Here is a 25,979-nt window from a genome sequence, read left to right on the forward strand (position 1 = left end):
TGGTGGGTGCTCCAACACTGGAGGCATTCAAGAAAAACTTGGATAATCACCTGGCAGATATGCTTTGATTGTATTCCTGCGTTGAGCAGGGGGCTGGACTTGATGGCCTTGTAGGCCCCTCCCAACTTCACTTTTCTATGATTCTATTCTATGATCTATGTTATCTAGGACAAGTTAGCAATTACATATTGCCAAAATTTCAGTGTAAATCCCCATACGGTTGCTGTAGGTTTTTTAGGCTCTTTGGCTGTATTCCGGAGGTTTTTCTTCCTAACATTTAGCCAGTCTTTGTGGCCGGCATCTTTGGAGGACAAGAGTTAGAATTCTGTCTAAATCCCCATAGTTTCATGCTGGACAAATGCACTGACATTGGAAAATGTGAGAAAGTCTTTCTATGAAGGATGTTTCTTGGATGCTGTAAAGCAGTGGTTCTTAACCTTTGTTACTCGGATGCTTTTGAACTGCAACTCCCAGAAACCCCAGTCAGGACAGCTGGTGGTGAAGGCTTCTGGGAGTTGCAGTCCAAAACTCCTGAGTAACCCAAGGTTAAGAACCAGTGCTGTAAAGTATCAGTTTTACTGGGTGTACTGTACAGAATATTCTAGCTCTCATTTTTTCTTTATAGTCAACACACAGATTATGCCTATTCTCCGCAACAAGGTTTTGCCTCCTTGCCTCCAGACAACTTCATTTAAAGAGATTATTCTCTTTTTCACACACAGATATTAGCTGTGAAAGATGGGTCCACCTACTAGTAAAGTTAAACATATGGTTTAACAATGTATGTTGTCATTTTCTATTGCCATTTGCCAACCATAATTGTTGCTGAATACCACCAGGAACTCAGCTGGCAGGGAGAAATGTTTTATCTCTTCCCACCCCATTTCAAAGTTTCAACTTTGTTCAAATAATCTTTCTTCAAGCTAAGAGATAATTAGTCAATTACAGCACAGGTGAGCAAAGGGGATTTCAAGATCTACTAGAAATTTCAAATGATTTGTAGTAGGTCGGCATTTTTGAACAATTTTAGCAAAGAGTCTTTTCTCCTCCTGAATCGGCTGGTGAAACAAGAAATGTTAGAAAGTAAAGGATTTGTATATGAAAGGATTTGTGCACACACTGTGGTTTTGGAAATGAAGGCAGATTCCTGAACTTAAGTTTATACCCAGAGGCACTGATTTATCAATTTTCTGTACATTTTCTTGAATTCCTATTTTGCATCTGATTCTGGCTACTGAATCTTGAGATTCTAGTAAAAGTGAAGTAGATTTTATAAGTTTAAAACAAGGGTGATAAAATACAATTCTCCCCATAACCCATAGGGAGGTATAGCTGCTGCTACCAAATTGGTACACTTCTGAGGCATAACAAAGGGGAAAAAAACCTAGCAAAATGAGTAGATTCACATTGTCCTCCTGGCCTAAAATATGTCCACTTAAAAATTAACGCTACTTGCAAAGCTTCAGAAGGGAATTCAAATTGAATAGTACTAGTAATGAGAATGCCATACAGATAGTGAAAACGATAGGTTCCCAATTTGAGGACAGGAGAGTTTAACTTCATTGTACTGTAATCCTTTGTGTTAATTTCTACTTTCTCTGTGTGTGTGTGTGTGTGAGAGAGAGAGAGAGAGAGAGAGAGAGAGAGAAAGCAGTCCCTAGAACGACAAATTGTGCCACTGGCAGCCATAACCAGTCACTTTCTATTTCTAAAAAGGGCCTATTCAGGCCCAAAACAGGGTAGAGTGATTACATTTAGAGGGGAAACTGCACCCATAGAGGCTTCTGGGAGTGCAATTTGCCATTTAAGGACTAAATTCGTTGTTCAGCTATTAAATGTGCTGCAAAAGTGGCCCTCTATTTATTTATTTATTTATTTATTTATTTATTTATTTATTTATTTATTTATTTATTTATTTATTTGTTTGTTTGTTTGTTTGTTTGTTTGTTTGTTTGTTTGATTGATTTATATCCCGCCTATCTAGTCGGCTAAGACCACTCTAGGCGACTTTAACCTTTGAACATTTTTCCATTTGCACTCTACATCTTGAAAGTTCTAATTTTTGCCTGAGTGGCAAAATCAATATGTTATTTATTTCTGAACTTCCACTGACACTTTTCTGAATTGGGATATAGAGTTTCAGAACTCTTTAAGATGGCCTGTGAATTCTTGAAAGTACAAAGCTAAATCTCCACTGTTTCCTAATTCAATTGAATGACTAGATCTGGTTAAAGCCCTGAATTCTTGTATGACCTTCCAACTAAACCAAAACACCACACCCATCTAGGGTGAAGTTTTCCCCTTTATTATTTTTTTAAAGGATGGACGTTCTTCATTTGCTCACTTTTCAGATATGCCATTCAGTCTTTTGTTTGTTTTTTCCTTTTCTCAGATAATAACTGGTCTTAGTTTCCTATTGACATATAAGAAGGCATCACCACACAGCCTTTTGAATTTGCAACTGACTCATTTCTCACTTTCTGAATGAGGGGAGGGGCTGCAGCTCAGTGGTAGAGAACAGACTTTAGGTGCAGAAGATCCACGATTTAATCCATAGTAACTTCAGATAAAGCTAGGAACAAACATTACATGAAACACTGGAGAGTCAGCTAGGCAGTGTTGGAAATCTTGGGTTAACTAGACTAAGGGTCTATAGCTTCCTATGTCCCCTACACACATCCTAACTAAGGGGCAGGCTTCAGTAGAGAAAGTACAACCTGCCTTCTATTTCAATTTAGCAATAAAAATCTCATTTTCTTGACAAGTTTGGTCTATTTATCACTCCCCTAATACCTTTCACAGTCCTCTGTATTACCTAGACCAGTGGTTCCCAACATTGGATAGCCCAGGTATTCTTGGACTGCAAGTCCCCTAAAACCTGGCCAGCATAGCTGATCATGAAGGTTTCTGGGAATTGCAGTCCAAGTACATTTGGGTTACCCAAGGCTAGGAACCACTGACCTAGACTAATGTTCCTAAGATTACAAATGCTGCCCCTTTACATTTTGATAAACATGCTAGTTTATGAGACAACTTGACTAGACCAACAACCATCTGTTTTTAGCAGAAAACATACAGAGGGGGGAAAGTCACCTAAAACACTATTAATTTGTTTAATTTATTTTTTTATTTAAAATACGTTTACCCCACATATTTAAAAGGACCCACCACAAATTCTAAAGGTTCTTCCAACATAACAGAGAATGAAACATAATGCATACTTAGTGCATTTGTATTTTTACTACTGTATGTTTTTTTAAACAGACGGCCTGTAATACCTATGAACAGTGGGAGACAATGCTGCCTGTTGCTCAGAAAAATGTTTAATATTATCTCTAAAACGTTTCAGTAGCCAAATGTGCAAGGTAGATTGTGGCTTGGCCTTGTGCTAGAAACCTCATCTACCCATTAAGAGCTCCACGGCCACTATAAAAATTCTGCAAATGCTGCCAAGATTCCCACTATCACGACACACAAGAAGTGGACAGAATGTCCTCCCACACCACAAGGCAGATAATTTTTCTGTTCTTTTTTGGGGGGAGAGGACAAGTTTTACTGCCATGGTGGGCTTCCAATGTGAATGCCACAACTTCCACCAATAGGAGCACTCAGGGCAGACAATGAATGCAGGCCTCAAACTCAGTGTGTATATGTGCATAGTCACCAGTTATCACTGAGCTCTTCAGAAAGAAAGAATGTAAAAAGAAAATAGTACAAGGCTATCAAACCTCACACCATTTAAATAAGTTTCTTTTATTTTCTAAATCTATTTTTTTCAGCAACGTGTACCTCTCCACCCACAGTAACAAAGAGCTTTCCGTTTGGTTCCTGAGATTTCCTGAAGAGTAAAACTGATTAATCTAGAAAGCTGTGGTACTGCATACTAGTCAGGTGCACAACTCCACTGACTGGCAAGAGACAAGGAAAGTAAGTGTTGCTGAAAATTAGAGGAAAAAGAACTTTACATTAGCCACCAAGTTGCGCCCTCCCATTTTCTCGACCTCCATTGCATTTATAATTTTACAAAGTTACCTCTACTGGAGAATGGCAAGACCCATAGTAAGAATAATGGAGATATTGCTTCTACTGCTGTTCAGAAATAACTGTGTACATGCAAGTTTCTAAATTAATCTACTACCACCTTTAGGACTGTGCTGATTTGTAGAAGAACATTAAGCTGGAGGTTCGTTCCCAAGATACATCAAACTATCACAATTATGTTTTAATAGGTACACAAGAAATATATCATAATCATTTTGAAATTATTTATTCAAATTTGCCAAACCTTCCCTCACTTCTACAAATGACAAAATGCCTACACTTAATTTTATGCTACAGTAGATTTACAAGAAATTAAATGATGAAAAGGCTTGTGTTTTTTTCTTAGTTACCGTACCTGTCTACCAACATTCTCCTGGAAGGCAGCCTAAGAACAGAGAGAACAAACACACAAAAATGAGTCAGGTTTGCTTGCAGATAAACAGCAGATCATGAATTCAAAACAAACATGCAGCAATATAAATGACCCATGGGCTTTATTTTAAAAATGTAAAGTCAGCTTTGTTGGGTGCTTGTGCCCTCAAGGAGTTGTCACTGCTGCTCTATGTGCTAATGCTCTTTTAAATCTATATCTTACACGCCAACAATTTAAGAATGTGTGTTTATTAAAAACAGACCCACCCACAACAGTGCCCTTTATTGCTCACACAAGGCTTCCTACTAGAAAAGAAAAGGCAATGCCCTTAGAATGTAAGTACTGAGAGAGTGGTTTTCTATGATGCTGCTTCTGGGAAGTTGCCTTGTGCTAAACTTGAAATTCTGCAGATTTGTAATCTGCTTCTCCTCCTTTCATAAACTGTACAGAAGCTACTGGCAATTGTCCAACTGGAATGGTTTTCCTATACCATTTGTACTTTCATACTATGTTTATGCAAAATGTTTTTATGTAAACCTGTGCTAAACTGCCAGGCTGAATGGTTCCCTTTTTACTGTTATTATTCAGAAAGAAAACATGACACGGAAAGAAGAATAGCACAGAAGTAGACTAGAAGTGAGGACTCTTTACAATGTAAGTGAATTTTCCAGTCATGATGAGGTCTCAGGATGCAGTAGTAGTAAAGAAAAACCTTTGCTTTCTCTGAACATGTGAATTTGAAACATCTGATTAGTTACCATAATTTTTTATTTACATAACTTCTGCACACTTGATTATGTATCGTTATGTTAATGGGCCCAAAGGACAGTAATTTTGTTAATGCTGATAGTTCCAGATCTAGTCTCTGATATGATCATGAACAAGGCAGATAACTACTGATGATACAGAAGTTGGAGCCATATTGATATACTGTACATGTATTTTTATTAGCAGGCATCCATTACATTCTAATCCATAAACAATTTAAGAAGTTCTTCATGTACAGCTTTGACTCTTTTTTTTGCATGTTTTGCTTTTGTCAAACCCCAAATACAACAGGGTCTGTGATATTTTATTTCTAAGATCATCGGAGGACCTTCTTAAATATACAGTCAAGGCATGGACCAATACTGAGAGCTGACATTAACTTATTATCTCATTCCCTATAGAAAACTGACTGGGAAACATTTTAAAAACAGACTGAACTACTATTTCTTGCATTTGTCCAATCTTTGTGAAGATAAAACTATCTAATAAATTGTGCTTACACCTGGAGAGAATGCCTTTAATGCTAAATACAATTATTTAGAAAAATACTGCAAACATACCAAAACATAACGGACAGTTTACACTAAATATACTGGATTCATGAGCACTCCCACTGACCTCAGTAAAGCTTACATGATCTAAAGGTTGTGTAAAAATGTGTCTCTTGAGTGATTATTGCTGAATGAGACTGCAGCAATGATCTTGTGCTGGCTGAGCAAAGGGTTTTTAAATGTTTTTTATAAGTAAAACCGTTTTACCCCTCCCTCAATTCAGAAATACCATGTTTCTCCAAAATTAAGACCTAACCTGAAAATAAGCCCTAGTATGATTTTTCAGGATGCTTGCAATATAAGCCCTACCCCAAAAATAAGCTCCAGTTAAGTGAAACTCCACCCTCCACCATTGTGCAGCAACCAGAAGAAAATGAGAGGACTGTATTTGAATAAATGTAGTTGTACATGAAAAAAATAAAACATCCCCTGAAAATAAGCCCTAATGCATGTTTTGGAGCAAAAATTAATATAAGACTCTGTCTTATTTTCGGGGAAACAGGGTAGGCAATCCTAAATATCCTCAGATTTAAAACAGATCACATGAATTAAAAAGATCATTTGCTTATCCTGAAAGAGACTGGTTGGCCTCACACATTTTTGGGGTAGAAAGAATCCAAGCTGCAAAGGCCATTCTCAAAAAAAGGCCATTCAAAAAGGAAAAATCACTACTCTGTCATAAGACTGAGCATACAGGCTAGCTAGTACGAGCTTTGCTAAATGAAACACCGTATATATGGGGGTGGGGGAAAAAGACGTTTAGAGAGAAAGGTCACAGAGCAGACTGAAAAGACAGGTTTTCTTTAAAGAGTTAAAAAACATGTTTGCTTTACAAAAGGTAATGAAGTGACAGTCCTACAGAAAGAGGAATATTTTGTCATGTATCTACCAGAACCAGGGGACATCCACTCAAACTGAGTTTTGGGAGAGTGAGAACAAACACCCAGCATGGTGTTAGTCTGTGGAACTCCTTGCCATACAATGCACTGATGGCATCATGCCTAGATACCTTTAAAAGGGGATTGGATAGATTCCTGGAGGAAAAGTCTATTGCAAGTAACAAGCCATGATGGGGATGTAGAATCTCCACCCTAAGATACAGGAAGCTGGACTAGATGGGCCCTTGGCCTGATCCAAGAGGGCTCTTTTTATGTCCTAGTAATCTCAGGATTTTAGAGATCAAACAGTTCTCTGCATAAATTTTCAAAAGGGAAACTTAGCTCCACTTATGGGTCAATCTGAACCATTAGCTAACTCTTAGCTAGCTTTTTAACTCCTTCCTGGCCAAACAGACTTATCAGAATCATGCTTACCAGGGGATTCTGTGTCTGGTTGTATAAACGGAGACACAAAAAATAATTTTAAAAAAATACAGAATAAAATATACAGGATGTCCTCTTGTACTCAATACCATATAAGGGTGGTGCCTCACATAACGAGTGCACCGTTTAACGACGAATCCGCATAGCGACGCTTTTTTGCGATCGTTTTTACGATCACATTGCGATGTTTTAATAGGCTAAACATTGCATTGCGATGATCGGTAAGCGTTTCGCTTACCAATCTTTGCATTCCAATGTTAGGGAAACAGCTGATCGGCTGTTCCAAAATGGCCGCTGGATCAAGAAAATGGCCACCCGCAGTGTTTTCGCGCCCTGCCCTCGCTTACCGAGGCGGCAAAAATGGCGGCCGGATGAGGAATCTTCGCTTACCAGTGAGTTTTCCCCCCATAGGAACGCATTAAACAGAGTTTAATGCGTTCCTATGGAGTTTTACGTTCCGTTTAGCGATGTTTCCGGATAGCAACGTTTTTCCTGGAATGGATTAACGTTGCTATGCGGGACACCACTGTACAAAGATACATCAAGCATGGGAAAATCCCAGAATCCTTTTTCCCATCAATTAACCACTTCTCACCCAAACACCAAGTAATTGTCTGGGCTATTGTTCAACAAGTTTTCTAGGTATCTATTGCTTGGAGCCACAAAGTATCAAAATGCATAAAAGAAATGGTAGTGAGCGTAAGAAGGTATCCTGTTTAGGGTGTCCAGTGGTTTCCCATTCCTGGGTCCCCAGATGTTCTTTGATTACAACGCACAGAAGCCTTTACCGCTAAATATGCTGGCCAACATTTCTAGAAATTGTAGTCCAAGAACACCTGGAGACCAAAGGTTGGGAACCACTCCTTGATTGCTGACAGTTTGTCCTTTGCTATTTAAAATCTGGTATTCTTTTGTTTTCTGGAAACCTTGTCATGATATTATACAGTAATATAGGGTCATTTCCTATTGTTTTGAATTGTGGATACAGAAGCACAATATCCCACAATAATAAAATGGAGGATTTTTTAAGGACTTAATCTACAAATTTACATGCACACACAAATGCAAAGGAAGTATTTCTACTACCAGTTTGTGGTTGATGGTAAAAACTGAAAGATTTTTGCACTAACTCCTTGCACTATAATTTTAAAAAGTCTGAACAATGACAAATAAAAATATCGCTGTCTTAAGAACTGAGGTAACTAAATTATAGTCAACTGTACTTACCTATTAAGCTTGCCATAGTAAGAGTAAATGACACACATAATTTACACCAAACAATGCAAACTGCTTTCGTATAAACATTTTCTACCATTAAAAGGTACTGCAAAGATGACAAGCTTAACCTACTTCTACATCTTCATAAAGTTAGTACAATTCCCACAAACTTCAAAAGTAAACTGGGCACATATCTTGGGGCAGTTCAATATATTTTTAATTTCATAATACAGCATGCCCACTATTTCAAATCAACCAGCCTTAAATTACATGAATTATACTCATTAATTTGTTCTACTCTCTGAAAATAACTTTTAAAGAAAAAGGAATTCAGCAAACATACAAATCTATTCCAATATGTAGATTAAATTTGAATGAAACCATGACTTCATTGAAAAGGTGAATAAGGAACTTGGGTTACTAAATTAATCTTTCTTTCTTTTTAGTGTCGAGTCATGTTAAATATGTCTTAGCTTGAACTCCTGGTAGATATCCAAAATGCTAGTGGCTACTCATTTCTGCTTTCTATCTTGTGTTATGTCATGGGAAAATGGAACATTAATTTAAACTAATCTGAATAATAGCAACCCTTTAAGTTACTGATTCCTGATGTAAAAAATTATTTAATCATTGCTAACAGAAAGAGACAGGGTCTACCTATAAATCAAATTTATAAGCTATATATACGTATCACAGTATCTTATTATACAGTCATGGCCAAAAATATTGGCACCCTTGCAATTCTGTCAGAAAATGCAACCCTTCTCTCAGAAACTGTTGCAGTTGCAGATGTTTTGGTACTCACATGCTCATTTCTTTGGTTTGCGTTGGAAAAACAACAACAACAAACAGAGAAGAAAAGTTAAATCTGATAAAATTCCTCACAGAAACCCAAAAATGCACTGGCCAAAATTATTGGCACCCTTAATATTTGGTAGAACCTCCTTTGAAAAAAAAAATAACTGAAATCAATTGCTTCCTGTAACCATGAATGAGTTTCTTACACCTCTCTACTGGAATTTTGGACCACTCTTCTTTTGCAAACTGCTCCAGGGCCTTCAGATCTGAAGGATGCCTTTTCCCAACTGTAGGTTTTTTGTTACATTTTTAAATTATTTTTATAACTATCTGTAAAACATAAACATGACATACACAAACCAAAATACAATTTAACTATGCTCCCCACCACCAAAGATTCTTGCTGTCATCTTCTTCCTCCATCTATATATTTTTTCTTCTTCTATTGTCCTCATCTCCAGAACTGCATTGATTCTTGATTTGGCGCTTTCCCTTTCCTCTTGTTAACACATATTCCAAAAATCTGCCCCATATTTCATAAAAAATTATTCTTTTTCAACTCTCCTTTCTTAACCTTTAAATTACAAGTTAGTTTATCATTTATAGCTATATTCCATATTTCACTATACCATTCATCCATTTGAAATTCAGATTTCCATTGCCTAGCTATTATCAGTCTAGCTGCTGTTAATAAATTGGTTATCAATTCTTTACTCATCTTATCATATTCCACATTCTCAAATACTGATAACAAAGCAATCTTGGCCAACTGTAGTTTTGAGATCTCTCCACAGGTGTTCTATGGGATTCAGATCTGGACTCATTGCTGGCCATTTCAGAACTCTCCAGAGCTTTGTTTGTAACCATTTCTGAGTGGTTTTTGAACTGTGTTTCGGGCCATTGTCCTGCTGGAACACCCATGACCTCTGGTGGAGACGCAGCTTTCTGACACTGGCCACTATGTTAAGCCCCAAAATTCACACAGTCAAGGCATCCAGTGCCGGAAGCAGCAAAGCAACGCCAAAAATCTTTGAGCCTCCACCATGTTAGACTGTAGGGACTTTGTTCTTTTCTTTGAATGCCTTGTTTCCTTTTCTGTAAACAGTGCCATGATGTCCTTGACCAAAAAGCTCTACTTTCATCTCATCTGTCCACAGTACATTCTCCCAGAAGGATTGTGGTTTTGTCACATACATTTTGGCATACTCCAGTCTTGCTTTTTTTTATGCCTTTGTGTCAGCAGTGGTGTCCTCCTGGGTCTCCTACCATAGCGTCCCTTTTCATTCAAATAGCAGCGGATAGTGTGAGCTCACACTGTTGTACCCTGTGTATGCAGATCAGCTTGAATTTGTTGGGAAATTAATCTGGGTACTATATCCACCATTCAAACAACCCTTCATTGTAATTTTTCAGTAATTTGGCTCTTCCGTCCATGTACAGGGAGGTTAGCTACAGTGCCATGGGCTGTAAACCTCTTGATGATGTTGCACACAGTGGACACAGGAACATTAAGATTTCTGGAGATGGACTTGTAGCCTTGAGATAGTCAATGTTTTACCACAATTTTTTCTCTCAAATCCACAGACAACTCTTTACACTTTATTCTTTTCTCCATGCTCAGTGTCACACACAACACAAAGGTTGAGTCAGTTTTTCTCCATCTTAACTGGCTGCAACTGTGATTACTATATTGCTCACACTTCTTACATGTGACAACTGTGTCTAAATACAAATTAAAGGAGCATCACATGCTTGAAAAGCAATTATTTCTTACAATTTAGACAGAATGCCAATAATTTTGACCAGTGCGTTTTTGGGTTTCTGTGTGGGATTGTATCAGATGTGACTTTTCTTCTGTGTGTGTGTGTGTGTGTGTGTGTGTTTCTGTGTGGGATTGTATCAGATTTGACTTTTCTTCTGTGTGTGTGTGTGTGTGTGTGTGTGTGTGTGTGTGTGTGTGTGTGTGTGTGTATGTGTGTGTGTGTGTTGTTCCAACGCAAACCAGTGAAATGAACATGTGAGTACCAAAACATTTGCAACTGCAACAATTTTCTGAGAGAAGGGTTGCATTTTCTGACAGAATTGCAAGGGAGCCAATATTTTTGGCCATGGCTGTAGAAATAGACATACTAGCTTTTTAGATCATTCTTTAGTTTACCTATTGTAAGATACCTATGAAACAATATTTTGTGAACTACCTGCATGTGGTGGTGTAAATTGCATAACTTTACATCGGGGGTACTTTTCCTCTTAAAACAGGAGTGGGCAACCGTGGAAAGTCAGGGAGCCAAATGTTTGTCTCTAGAATCTGCTACATCCAGCCCAGAAATGCCAGAAAAAGTGCAAAAATTCAAAACCAGAAGTAGCAGGACATCCACTTCTGGGTTTAATTTGTAAGGTTTCAGGATTTTTCCCACCACCCTGAGAACAGGTTGACCTGTTTTATGAAAAAAACCCTCACCACTCTGAACAGGAGTGAACAGGAACAGAACTCCATTTTTTGTATTTAAAAAAGGGCACAAAGACATTGAGGGGCTTGATAAACTCATGGGGGCCACTTACAGTATGCTACACTTTCAGCACCCCTCTCTAACAGTTATTGTCTCACGATATTGAGCAGGATAGTCTAAAACTCCAAGACAGATGTGAGCTGAGTTGCTGCTGAGCCAGCAGTTAACATTTGCTATGGATAAATAAGGATCCATGAGAATTAGAAGTGCAGGGGTTATAAAATATGCAAACAATTGCACATAATGGCCAGAATCCTGCTGGTTAGTTATCTGAGTATAAGTGCAATGGCATAAACTGTAGCAGCAAATTGCCCTGAGTTCGCAAGTCATCATTCGTATCCCTTATTACACACCACTCCCATGTGCTGGTGTTCAATAAGGGATACAAGCACCAACTTGCTGACTAGCCCAATTTGTTGCTGCAATTTACTTCATTACATTTCTTCTTGTGTAACTAACCAACATGGATTCTCGCCACAATGAATACTAGACAACTGCATATGAAGATACATGCACACAACCACTCTCCATTTATTTATGTACATTTATCCTAACTTTCCACTCATTCATGCCCTAGATCCATTTCAGTCGGGCTTCAGGCCGTGCCACGGTACGGAGACGGCATTGGTCACCCTGTACGATGACATGTTGAGGGAGGCCGACATGGATAAAATATCTTTGTTGGTCCTCCTCGACATTTCGATGGCCTTCGATACCGTTGACCACGGTATCCTCCTGGGGAGGCGCTCTGAGTTGGGTATCGGTGGCTTGGCTCTAGCCTGGCTCCGTTCCTTCTTGGACGACCGCCCCCAGAGAGTGCAGCTTGGGGAGAGTATTTCGGCCCCGTGGAGTCTCATGTGGGGTTCTACAGGGGTCGACTAGTTCCCCAATGCTGTTTAACATCTATATGAGGCCGCTGGGTGGGGTCATCAGGGGGTGTGGAGCATCGTGTCATCAATATGCTGATGATACCCAGCTCTACATCTCCTTTTCACCAACTTCAGGTGATGCCGTCCTGTCCCTTCAGCGCTGCCTGGGGGCCGTACAGCAGTGGATGCAGGAGAACGGGCTGAGGCTGAGCCCGGACAAGATGGAAGTTCTGAGGGTGGGTGGCCCTGTGGATGGTGGCTTGGGAAACTCCCTCATGTTTGGGGGTGGTGGTGGCCTTGGCTGCGAAGAGTGGGGTCCGCAGCCTAGGGGTACACCTGGACCCGACACTCACCATGGAAACGCAGGTGGCGTCGATAGTCCACACCGCCTTTTTCCACCTTTGGTGGATTGCCCGGCTGCGACCTTACCTAGACATGGGGGCGCTCACTACCTTAGAACATGCACTTCAGGTGGTGCAGAATGCAGCGGCCAGACTCCTTACTCGAGTGAGAAAATACCAACATATCTCTCCTACTCTGGCCATGCTGCACGGGCTGCCCATCCGTTTCCGCATTGACTTCAAAGTGTTAATGCTTACATATAAGGCCCTAAACGGTTTAGGACCCTGATACTTGGCGGAACGCCTGCTCCCACCTAGATCTACTCGGATCACCCCCACGAGCCAGGAGGTGAGGCTGAGGAGCCTAACGCCGAGAGAGGCCCGGAAGGAAAGGACACGAAACCGGGCCTTCTCGGCAGTGGCTCCTCGCCTCTGGAATAACCTTCCTCCGGTTATTCGTGCGGCCCCTACGCTGGGTACTTTTAAGAGTCAACTAAAAACATGGTTGTATGTTCAGGCGTTCCCTCCTGTCAATATTTAATTCTTTCTTTCTTTTTTTTCCATTTATTATTTGTTTTATTATTGTATGTGTTATGGACTGTTTGTAAAATTCTTATGTTTTGTCGTATACACCTTATCGGAAGCCGCCCAGAGTGGTCGAAGAGACCAGATGGACGGGATATAAATCAAATAAATCAAATAAATCAAATAAATCAAATAAATCAAATAAATAAATAAATAAATAAATAAATAAATAAATAAATAAATAAGGAAAAATGTATTAGTTACCATTAAATCTGTCAATATTTAAAGTCAAGCATCTTAAAATATGGTACTGTATCATTACAAATCATTTTGTAATGGCCCAAAACCTGTTGCTTAGCACAAGTCACAGTTAGAATACAGTTGTGCCCCGCATAGCAACGATAATCCATTCCGGATAAATCGTCGCTATCCGGATTCGTCGCTATACGGGGCAAAAAACCCCATAGGAATGCATTAAACCAGGGGTCTCAAACTCACTTTACCTGGGGGCCGCTGGAGGCAGAGTCTGGGTGAGGCTGGGCTGCATCAGATTTTCCGCCAAGCGGAGCAAGAGCCTGAGGAAGCCATCCAGGAGTTTCCTTAGCCCACAGACAGGTGGGCTGGCTGGCAGGCTGCAGTTCTGGATGGAGGGTGCAAGAGGTGCTGTCTTGGGAGAGAGCCGGCGAGCGAGGCAAGGCTTTTTTTTTTTAACTCTTGACAGCAGAGAATGTGTGGGCGCTTTGGGAGGGCAGGCAAGGTGAGGGCCACAAAAGAAAGGTTACTTACCTGTAACGATGGTTCTTCAAGTGGTCATTCTGTGAATTCACACAAAGGGTTAATACCAGCGCCAGCGTTGGGCCTCTCGGAACGTTTTCTAGCTGCAAGAGAAAAGTAACAATGTTTAGGACTACCCCTACTGCGCACGCCCAGCCTAACCGTCCCTCAGTTCCATTTGTCCGCCATAGGCCCTCGAGTCAGAGAGATGCCAGTGACAGACAGACAGAGGGGAGGCCGGGCGGGATTGTGTGAATTCACAGAATGACCACTTGAAGAACCATCGTTACAGGTAAGTAACCTTTCTTTCTTCATCGTGGTCTTCTGTGAATGCACACAAAGGGTGATTAGCACGCTTACTAACCGGATGGTGGGCTGTCACTGAAGAGCCGATGCTAGCACTGCCCTCCCGAATTTGGTCTCCTCTTTTGCCCTCACGTCCAATCTGTAGTGGGTTATGAAGGTAGAGGCATTAGACCACGTAGCGGACCGGCAGATGTCGGGCAGGTCGACGCCACGAAGTAAGGCAGTGGAGGAGGCAACAGCCCGGGTGGAATGGGCTTTAAGTCCCTGTGGAGGATCTCTGTGGTTGAGCTCGTAGGCAAGGGCGATGGTAGACACGAGCCACCGAGAGAGCGTGGACGGCGAGGCCGGGCAACCCTTCTTAGGGCCAAAGTGGCAAAGGAAGAGTCTGTTGGCCAGGCGAAAGTCTTTGGTCCTGGATACGTAAAAAGCTAAGGACCGTCGAACATCGAGCATGTGGAGCATGCGTTCAACATCAGTCGTCGGAGACGGAAACAAAGTCGGCAGAATAAGTGGCTGGTTGACGTGGAAGTCGGAGACCACCTTAGGAAGAAAGGAGACGTCCAGGTAAAGCATAACCTTGTCCTTAAAGAACTGAAGAAAAGGTTGGTCATGGCGGAGAGCTGCCAACTCGCTAGCTCGACGAGCAGAGGTAATAGCCACTAGGAATAGCGTTTTTAAAGAGAGCATTTTGAGGTCACAGGTAGCCATAGGTTCAAATGGGGGTCTGGATAGGGCATGCAGAACCAAATGGAGGGACCACTGAGGGAGTGGAGGACGAACGGGAGGTCGGAGGTTAGAGAGACCCCTCAAAAACATCCTGACGGTAGGATGGGAGAAAAAGCGGGATGAGGGAGAAGCTCTGGGCTGAAAGAAGACAACCGCAGCCAGGTACACCTTGATAGTAGAGATAGACAGGTGGAAATCAAACAGGTAACGGAGATACTGCAGAAGTGTGGAAAGAGACACAGGTGAGGAGGTGAGATCCCTCTGCTGGGTAAATTTCAGAAAGCTGTTCCATTTGTAGGCATACAAGCGAGACGTGGAGGGTTTGATGGCATTGGTCAAGACCTCCTGAATTTCTGGACGATCCTCCACGCCGTCAGATGGAGCGTGTCGAGGTCGGGGTGAAGGACTTTGCCTGCTTCCTGGGTCAGTAGGTCTGGCCACATTGGAAGGGTTACTGAGTCCACAGCCATGCTGACTAGAGTGGGAAACCACACTTGGCGAGGCCAAAAGGGTGCGATGAAGATGGCCGGAGTCATCGAGCGTCGGAGTTTGATCAAGGATCTCTGTATTAACGGGATCGGTGGAAACATGTACAAGAGACCCTGGTTCCATGGAATCATGAATGCGTCGCCGAGCGAGTGGTGACCGAGACCTGCCCGGGAGGCATAGCGGGAGCATTTTGCGTTGTGAGGGGATGCGAACACGTCCAGCACTGGGGTCCCCCACTGGTTGCAAAGGTCCTGGAAGACCAGAGGGTTCAACTCCCATTCGTGAGTCTGATAGTGAAGCCTGCTCAGAGTGTCGGCAAGTGTGTTGTCCTCCGTGGCTACATGGATGGCCACCGGGTAGATATGATGACGGTAACACCATTCCCAAAGGAGGATGGAGAGATACAGGAGTGAATGAGAGCGGGTTCCTCCCTGCTTGTTGACATAGTGCATTGTGGTAGTGTTGTCCGTCACTAGCTGAACTCCGCGGCCGCGGAGGAGAGGGAGGAAGGACTTGAAGGCCTTGATAACCGCCAGCAGTTCCAGGTAATTGATGTGGAACATGGCTTCTTGAGGCGTCCAGAGGGCGTGAATGGTGCGGCGCCCGCAGTGCGCCCCCCAGCCGGACGGACTGGCGTCCGTTGTAACTTGAACGGTGAGACGGAGTGGACGAAAGGGCCGGCCAACCGTGAGATGGGGTGTGTACATCCACCACTGGAGTTGTCTGGTGAGCTCCGGGGTGACACGAAGGCGTTTCCTTTGACTGTCGATCATGGGGTCGAAAAGGGTGAGAAACCAAGATTGGAGCGACCGGAGTTTGAGGCGAGCGTGCGCTAGCGCCGGCGTCGTAGAAGACATCAGGCCGAGGAGGTGCTGGGCATGGTGGGCTGTCACCCGAGCACCGGGGAAAAATTTCCTGATGGCTCGTCGAATCTTGTGTATTCTTTCCGGGGGAAGAAAGACTCGACCCTTTACAGCGTCCAAGCAGACCCCTATGTATTGAACTGTCTTGGAGGGAATGAGCCGGGATTTCTGATTGTTGACAGTGAGACCGAGATTGGAAAGAAGATACAGAATGAATCTTGTGTCTTTCAGGGATTGCCTTCTCGAGGTGGAGACTACGAGCCAATCGTCCAGGTAAGGGTAAACGTGAATGCCCCTGAGACGAAGGTAAGCCGCCACCGGAGCCATAACCTTGGTGAAGGTCCGGGGAGCTGTGGACAGACCGAATGGCAGGGCCTGGAATTCGTAGACCGTGTCCTGAAAGATGAACCGAAGGAACCTGCGGTGGTCGGGGTGAATAGTGACGTGAAAGTATGCGTCCTTTAGATCTATAAGGACGAACCAGTTGCTCTTTTTCAGCAAGTGCATGATGGACTCTAAGGTAAGCATCCGAAACCGTCTGGGTCGCAGGTAAGTATTGAGGAGTCTTAGATCGAGGATGGGTCTTATGCCTCCTCCGCTTTTTGAGACGGCGAAGTAGCGGGAGTAAAACCCGCATTGTACGTCGTGAGGTGGTACTGTAGAGATGGCCTCTTTTTCTAAGAGAGATGATATTTCTTCCTCTAGCGAGGAGTCGAAGGGAGAATGAGTTATGAAACCTAGCGGAGGAGATCTTATAAACTCCAGCTGGTAACCGTGCTGAATAATTTTTAGAGCCCAAGTGTCGTTTGTGATGACAGACCAGTTGTGAAGAAACGGTTGAAGGCGGGTGGTAGGTGGTGAGTGGGTGAAAACGGGGGGCCGAAAGTCAAAGATACTGTTTTTGTTTTCTGCCAGGTGGCTTAAAAGGTTGGCGGCGATGGGGCGGACGAGGGCGGTATCCCTGATAGCCCTGGACAGAAGAAGAGGACTGGCCAGAGCGCTGCTGAGGAAGGTGTTTGTAAGGACGGTATTGTTGGGAAGATTGATACTGTCCATAAGATTTACGCCATTGAGGGCGTCGCTGTCTAGATTGAGACTGAACAGAATAAGACTTAGCAGTTCTCTTAGCCTTATGAAGGTCCTCCAAATGGGAGTCGGTCTTTTCGTTGAACAGCCCGGTAGCGTCGAAGGCGAGGCTTTCAACTTTTGATTTGACGTCCTCCATTATGTCCGCAGAACGGAGCCAAGCATGGCGCCGGATAGAGATGGCAGACATGAGGACTCTGGCAGAGATTTCTGCTGCATGTCTGATGGAAAGACGTTCATACTTGGATACCGTCTGAGCTTCCTCATATGAGTTGAGAAAAGCTTGCCTGGTGTCTTCAGGTATCATTTTCAACCCAGGCAAAAGTTTGAGCCACAATTGTTTGTGATAAGCTCCCAAAACAGTTTGATAATTTATGACTCGAAGTAGCAAGGTGACAAGGGAGTAGATTTTCCTGCCGATGAGTTCCAGCTTTTTACCCTCCTTGTCGACTGGAGTAACATGAGCCTTGGCCGAAGGCCTTGAACAGCTTGTTTCAACAATGAGTGAGTTTGGAATGGGATGCTTGAGCAGAAAATGAGTATCGGCCCCATGAATCTTGTAGAAGTGTTCTGTGCGACGAGGGACATTAGGTGTAGCCGCAGGCTGAGCCCAGAATTCCTTGATGGCCTCCATAACTACAGGCACAAAGGCTATACTGGGGGGAGCGGTACTGTCTCGTTTTATGTCTCCAAAGAACAAGTCCTCTCCCGGAGGGGAAGGGAGATTCAAGTCCAATTTAAGCGTCTTGGCAAGCCTGGACATCATCTGAGAGTAAGAAGAAAAATCCTCAGATGGAGAAGGAGCGTGAGTATCGCCAGTATCGGAAAGCACCAGATCACCCGGAGGTAAATCATGCGGTGGTAAGGGTGGGGGTGGCTCCTGATCGGAGTCAGAAGACCGCTCCGTGGACACCTCATCTGGATCAGAGGAGAAGACGTCCCTCTTCTTCCTTGGAGGGGGCTTCTCGACGTCGACCTGCGTTGTCGGGGGTCGAACGGGGACCACGGTCGGTGCCGAGGTGGGAGGGGCCGGTTGCGGTGGAGGGGCAACCGGTACCGGAAGAGGGTGGTCTTTGGCTCGAATGGCCCGGCGTCGGCGTCGAGGTCGGGTCGACTCCGAAGAAGAAGAGACATATATGTACCGGATCTTTTTGCGGTACCGGTCTCGAGAGGCGGATGTCGACGACGAAGGAGGAGACCGCGAACGGCCGCGTCGACGTCGATGGTGCTTACGACGCTTAGGGCGGTCGGAATCCGCCGAACGGGAAGAAGAGGACCGACGTCGGTGCTTGGTACGACGTCGATGAGAATGGTGCTTCTTCTTAGAGCGTTTACGCTTAGAGGATTTCGAGTCCGAGCGATCGCTAGAGTCGGACTGAGTGGAAGCTCGATGCCTCTTCTTCGATCGTTTCTGTCGAGGAGACTTCGACCTCGAGCGGCCGGAGGACGGGGACCGACTCGGGGAGCCATGCTTCTCCGTGCGAGAACGTTTGCCTCGAGGAGATTTAGACCTCGAGCGCACAGGTGATCGAGGTATCTTCTCTCGAGGAGATCTCGAGTCCGAGTGTACGGACGAGATCGACACGGGAGGCGACCCCTGGCCCGCAGGAAAAGGGCTATGTGGGGCAGAAGCGAGGCCAGTAGTGACGGCGACTAACTGGCTCGGCGTCGGGGAAGACCTTCCCGAAGGCGGTATCACTTCAGTACGTCGAGCAGGAGGAGGTGCGGGTGCCTCGGCCGAGGCCCCGAAGCGCCTCGACAACTCCTCAAGAATTGGCGATGGGATGGAACCCGAGCTCGGAGAAAGTGGAATAGATGTCATTTTAAGCTGGGCAGCCGCCTTAGCTTTGGACGATTTCGACGGCTTAGCTTTCGGAGCCGGAGGCTCGGGTGAAGCAGGAGCGGCCGATTTCGACGACGCGGATTTCTTCGACATTTTGGAAACTTTGGAGACGACTGAGTGAACAGGAGCTGCTCGAGAGGTGGAAGCCATTTCCCCCTCAGAGGGCGCCGTGGAAGACAACGTTGACTCCCACAGATGAAGTTTAAGGCGCTGTTGGCGAGCCTTGAGAGCGGCCTTAGTGAAGGCTTTGCAGTGTGGGCAAGCTTTGGGATTGTGCGACTCGCCCAAACAATACAGGCAAGTATCGTGGCCGTCTTGATGGGGGATTTTGCGGTCGCACACCACACACCTGCTGAACGGCCCTGAAGGGGACATAGGGTAGTAAGGAAACCGAAACGACAAGTCCAAGGATAAGGCAGAGCAGTCCAAACACAGTCCGAGTAAGCCAGAATATACACCGGGTCGTCAAGTTGAAGGGAAAAAGCGCTAGGGTAGTCCGTGAGCGAAGCAAAGGTCAAAGCCAAAAATCAGATAGATCGCAATAACGCAGCAATAAACGCAGCTAAGACGAGAGGCTCCAAACCGCTAGGCGGAAAAATGGAACTGAGGGACGGTTAGGCTGGGCGTGCGCAGTAGGGGTAGTCCTAAACATTGTTACTTTTCTCTTGCAGCTAGAAAACGTTCCGAGAGGCCCAACGCTGGCGCTGGTATTAACCCTTTGTGTGCATTCACAGAAGACCACGATGAAGAACTATCATCTGGGGGGCTGCAAATGGCCCCCGGGCCGCACATTTGAGACCCCTGCACTAAATCCTGTTTAATGCATTCCTATGGGGGGGGGGAACTCACTGTTATGCGAAGAGCCTCCATAGGGGCGGCCATTTTTGGTGCCTCTAAAGCGAGGCAACACAGCGGGCGGCCATTTTGGAACTGCCGATCAGCTGTGCGAAAATGGGGCCCTTGGGCCACCGCCGGCATTTTCGCCCAGCTGAGCGGCAAAAGCAATCACAAAAAAGCCATCGCTATGCGGATTTGTCGTTAAACAGGGCGCCTGTTAAGCGAGGCACCACTAGTTCCATCTGAATCAATGGAACTTACAGAGGAGCTGGCTCACCAGATCCTCAATGATTCGGTGAGTCTATTTTATTGTCATTTACTATGTGCAGCAACAGGATTTGTACCAGTGAATTCTTCACTGACTTCTCTTCCCAAGCAGGTTGTATTCAGTATGGTACAACTCATTGTTGCAAAAAAAAATGTATCAGTAGGGCTGGACATGTAAAGCAGACTGTATTCAAGTTACCTTGGAGGGAAGATTATAACACAACCCATTCTGGAAAAATTATCATGATTGATAACACAAAATATTGTAATAGCATTGAATACAACTATCCCATTCTAAAGCTATAATCAAAAAGTATGGCCTACAAAAGACCATTTGATTTTTCACATACATCCCTGTGACAGTCACAACCTGCTATCAGGAAGAGATTAAAACAGTTCAACTAAATATAAAATATCTACACAGGACAGATGTGAAGAAGTGGAAATATTAAAACCATGTATTAGATGAAGATTCCTAATTAGAGATGGGCACAAATTTTTAAAAGGAATCACCAAATTCATTCCAAAATTGCCAATTCATCAATTTCTATTCATATGAATCAATGCCCCGACGAATACAAATCAATGGATTTTTAGCAATTTTTGATTTGTTTGACTATAATATGACACACACACCCCAGGCACCTAGAGACACCAAAATTGCAAGGAAGCTTGTTCTGACGTTGCTCTACAATCCCTCCATGTTTGGTGAATATTGGGTTTCAGATGTCTGAGTTATACATCCACAAAGAGGACCCACCCAGGAAAGTTCCCCCCAGGCAGCTACAGATACCCAAACTACAGAGAAGCTTTTACCGACTCTCTTCTACAATTTCTCCAAGTTTGGTGAAGATTCGGTCCCCCCAAGCCAGCTACTAAAGGGCACTTTCTGGGGGGAACCTATTTTGTGGGTATATAACTTGGATGTCTAAAACCCAATCTTCACCAAACTTGGAGGGTCTGTAGAGGAGAGTCAGGAGAAGCTTCCCTGTGAATCTGGTGAATCTAGGTCCTTGGGTGGCCGTTCTATAGGGGTTTAAAGTAAAAAAAATACATTAAATTGATTCATTGATTTGTCAGGGGGAAAAATCAGAAATTCATAATTTGTTTGACAAATCAAAACTAATCACCATTTTTCTGATTCATGGCCATCTCTATTCCTAATCTATGTAAGATTTGCACAAGCAATACATGAGATTAGGTGCAGGCAATCAATTTGGTCTGTGCAGAAAAGTCATAATGAAAATATTTAACAAAATGATATTACATATTAGGGAAAGCTGTACCCTTGTGGTCCTATATTACTACTGTTACTCAAAATTTAAGATTACAACTTAACTTACCGAGGCAGCTCTCCTACAATTAATATCACGATCAAACACGGCAGCTATAACCAGAGCACTAACGATAGAAAGGAGAACATAAAAATTGTCAATAAAAAAATTACACAATTTTAAAGCACTTCTGAATATATGTTTTTGCAGAAACCAGGCTACTAAAACAACTTTAAAAGGTAGGGGAAATGTTAGCATTTTTGTGTCATTGGCATATCCATGGTATTTTGAGGGTACATTCAATACCTGACTGAGATTAACCTGCAATAAGTGTCACTCTGTACTCAGCAGAAGGCATATTACAGCAGCACTGAAAAAGCTCCTTCAAGACATTGTTCTAATACTTCAGTGTTTATTTTAACCATGGGCCATTTCAACCGATAATTTGCAGGGGAGGTGAGGGCGGTTCATGTGCTATGTCTCTGAAGCTTTACTAACAGACCTGATACAGTGGTGCCTCGCTTAACGAGCGCCCCGTTTAACGATGAAATCGCATAGCGATTAACTTTTTGCGATCGCTTTTGCTGATTGGCGGTTCCAAAATGGCCACCGGGTAAAAAAATGGCCGCCCGCTGTTTTCTGGGAGGGATTCCTCGCTTACCGGACAGCGAAAATGGCCGCCGTATGGAGGATTTTCGCTTAAAGGTGAGTCTGAAGCCCATAGGAACGCACTGAAGGGGTTGCAATACATTCCTATGGGCTTTTTAATATCACATAGCGACGAAATCGCTTTGCAGCGATTTTTGCTGCACCAATTATCGTCGCTATGCGAGGCACCACTGTATACTATATACAGTATTTCCCATCTTTATTTAGCCAGCAGCAGGTGAGGGGGCAAAATGACAAAAGGGGAGAAGTTTATACAAATCTGAGAGCTTATTGCTAAAATAATATATGCACTAGGACATCCTGATACCTCAGCGGGCCCACATGATGCTAGCTGATTGTGGGCGAAGCGACACAATGGGCCAAAATAAAAACTGGACAAGTTCCAATATAAAGCTGCTGGACCCAAATGCTGCACTGACATACTTGTATTCAGAAATAGGAAAGATGTGTTCAACCTGATTCTCACATACACATTCCCCCCACAGAGACACTTTCTCTTCCTATCTCTGCTCCTGACATTGCAAAATACCGCATTTGCCGGCGTATAAGATGACTTTTTTGCCTTGAAAAACATGCCTCCAAGTGGAAGGTGTGACAAACCCAGACCTACTGGGATATGCCACAGTTTCACTAAGCTGCCACCAACCATTCCCTTTAAGAAGTCACACAGACCAGGGATGGATTTTTAACAAATAAAAGAACAAGGTTTATTAAATAACACACAGGGAAACATAAAATGATCAGGTGAATAAGATACAGTAACGTGGCTTAGTCTCAATCATACATACACACAGTTTGGTTCACACAGAACACTTAACTTGAAGCACAGACCCTGAACCTATCAGTTCTGGCTAACCATACAGACACCTGAACCTATCAGGTTGGTACTGACTGACACACAGTAGTACCCTGTCTGACACACAGACTCCCACTCAAGCTTCTTCTCTCAGCTCTTCTCAGCTTCTCTACCTCCCTCACACACGCTCCACATATATATACGGTACAGCCCCTCCTCCTGATGTCCCGCCTTCCACTCCCCATAGGCTGGAACTTTCCCTCCAAACCCATGACAGACAGGTAACATCAGTGCTGTATGTAACACCTCCCCTCTTTATAAGTTGTTTTGTAGGGGGAAAGCTAAGGTGCTTTTCACCAAAAAAACAACCTGGATAAAACACACAAAACCAGTTATACATACAATATCATACTTACTTATACTTACACATTTGACTTTTTGTCATCAAAATATATACATAGTCCATGTTTCTTTCGCCGTCTTCATTCTTCAGGTCTTCTTGACAAGGCGTCAGCAACACAGTTCACTGACCCTCTGACCACCTTCACTTCAAAGTCATAGTCTTGCAGATTTAAAGCCCACCTCATAAGTTTACTATTGTGGGTTTTCATTGTCTTTAACCATTGCAGTGGTGAATGGTCAGTGCACAGAATAAAATGTCTTCCCCAGATGTAAGGCTTGGCCTTCTGGATCGCGTAGACTATGGCCAGGCACTCCTTCTCCACGGTTGCCAAATGTCTCTCACCTTTCTGGAGTTTCCTACTCAGGTAGGACACTGGATGCTGGTCACCATTTTCATCCTCCTGGCAAAGAACTGCTCCTACCTCGCTGTTAGACGCATCGGTGTAGATGACGAACTCCCGGTCGAAGTCTGGAGCACGCAGCACTGGATAGTTGATGAGCGCCTGCTTCAACCTCTGGAACGCCTCCTCACAGTCGCTGGTCCACGGGATGCGGTCATCAGCCTTCTTCCTCGTCAGATCGGTCAGCGGAGCCGCAATCTCGCTAAACCTCGGGATGAACTTTCTGTAGTAGCCCACCAACCCAAGAAATGATTTGACTTTTTTCTTGGTGTTGGGTCTGGGCCAATCACGAACTGCTTCTATCTTGGCCTCTAGGGGTTTTATCACTCCTCCCCCTACTATGTGACCCAAGTATTTTCGTTCTGGGCTACCCAGCTGCAGTTTGTTCTCTCTGCAGGGCCTAGGCCAAAGCACTCCCTCCCCTGGGTTAAAGCGCCTCTCCCTGCCTTCCTGGTCATCCCAAGCTTTCTTTCTGACCTTTTGAGCTTGCAGGGTCTCTGCTGCTAGCTCTAGGTTTCTCTTTAGGTCATTCCTTAAGGTGTCTATATATGTCACAACGTCTTGTGGGTCATCCTGGGTGATCTGCTCCCAATCTTGCTTGATTAAATCAAGGGGCCCTTTCACCCTTCTCCCAAATAAAAGTTCAAACGGACTGAACCCGGTACTGGCTTGTGGCACTGATCGATAAGCAAACAAAAGGGATTGCAGCTTCTGGTCCCAATTGTTTGGATTCTCTGCCAAGTAAGCCCTAATCATGCGCATTAGAGTCCCATTGAACTTCTCAGTTAACCCATTACTTTCAGGGTGATAGGCAGTGGTTTCCTTGGGCTTAATTCCACAGATTTGCCATAACCGTTTCATGAGCTTCGATGTGAACGATGCGCCCAAATCTGTGATTATTTCTGAGGCAAATCCCATCCTGGACATATACCCCACCAAGGCATCTGCCACTGTGTTAGTTTCAATGTTAGTCAAGGGTATGGCTTCAGGGTACCTCGTGGCATGGTCCACAATGGTGAGAATGAACCTGTTCCCCCTCTTTGTGGCCTTGGGCAAAGGTCCCACAATATCCACCCCTATGCATTTGAACGGAGTGTCAATCACAGGCAAAGGGCACAACTTTGCTTTGGTCCTGTCGCGGCTATTCCCCTGCCTTTGACACACATCACATTGTTTACAGAATTCTTTGATCTGCTTCCCTATGTCAGGCCAGTAAAAATTCTGTGTGATTCTCTGCTGTGTTTTGTTCACCCCTAAGTGCGCAGCAAACATGTCAGAGTGCCCCCTTTGTAAGATCATGGGGCGATACTTTTCAGGTACCACTAGCTGACTTCGGATCCCATCTCCCCCTTTTGAGATATTCCTCAGGGTCTCTCTATACAAAATCCCCTTTTTCTCTAGAAATCTCACTGGGGTTTCAGGTGTTAGCTGGGCGTCAGTCACCTGTTCAAAACACTTTTGGAGAGTGGCGTCTGCCTTTTGCTCTTGGCCAAATCGGCTGTCTGTGGTTAAGGTTTCCACCACAGCTTCTGAACTCCCCTCTGCTTCCGTCTCTGGCTCATCAGTACCCCCCTGAACTGTCCCCGTGGTGGCTTGTGAACGTGTAATCACTAGCACCCGTTTCACATGTTCAGCCAGGTCATTTCCCACGAGCACGGCTGCTGGCAGAGTCGATGAAATCGCTAGCCGCCAAACTCCCCTCCAGCCTTGAAAGTTCACAGGTACCTCCGCTACTGGCAGTGAGATCACCTGCCCCTCAATCCCTGCCACCTTCATGCTCTCATTTGGGATTATATATTCCCTAGGAATAATATCTGGATGGCACAGGGTCACCTGGGAACAAGTGTCCCTCAGCCCCCGATACTGATGGTCAAGTATTCCTACGTCCACCCCTGCGGTTTCAAACAACTGAGAATCTGTTCTCACGAGC

The 25,979-nt window shown here is 44.1% G+C and overlaps 1 protein-coding gene across 2 annotated transcripts in view; it reads right to left on the reverse strand.

Annotated features, from left to right (window-relative positions):
• The window catches only part of TBCD (tubulin folding cofactor D), a 209,881-nt gene that overhangs the window by 89,435 nt on the left and 94,467 nt on the right, over positions 1 to 25,979 (reverse strand). For both annotated transcript variants that reach the window (XM_020785911.3, XM_020785913.3), the window contains exons 16-17: positions 21,851 to 21,908; positions 4,397 to 4,426 (exon numbers count right to left, since the gene is read on the reverse strand). In XM_020785911.3, the coding sequence (XP_020641570.2) occupies positions 4,397 to 4,426; positions 21,851 to 21,908 (88 nt within the window). The remainder of the gene's footprint in view (positions 1 to 4,396; positions 4,427 to 21,850; positions 21,909 to 25,979) is intronic.

Source organism: Pogona vitticeps, chromosome 2 (assembly GCF_051106095.1).
Source record: "Pogona vitticeps strain Pit_001003342236 chromosome 2, PviZW2.1, whole genome shotgun sequence".
NCBI lineage: Eukaryota > Metazoa > Chordata > Lepidosauria > Squamata > Agamidae > Pogona > Pogona vitticeps.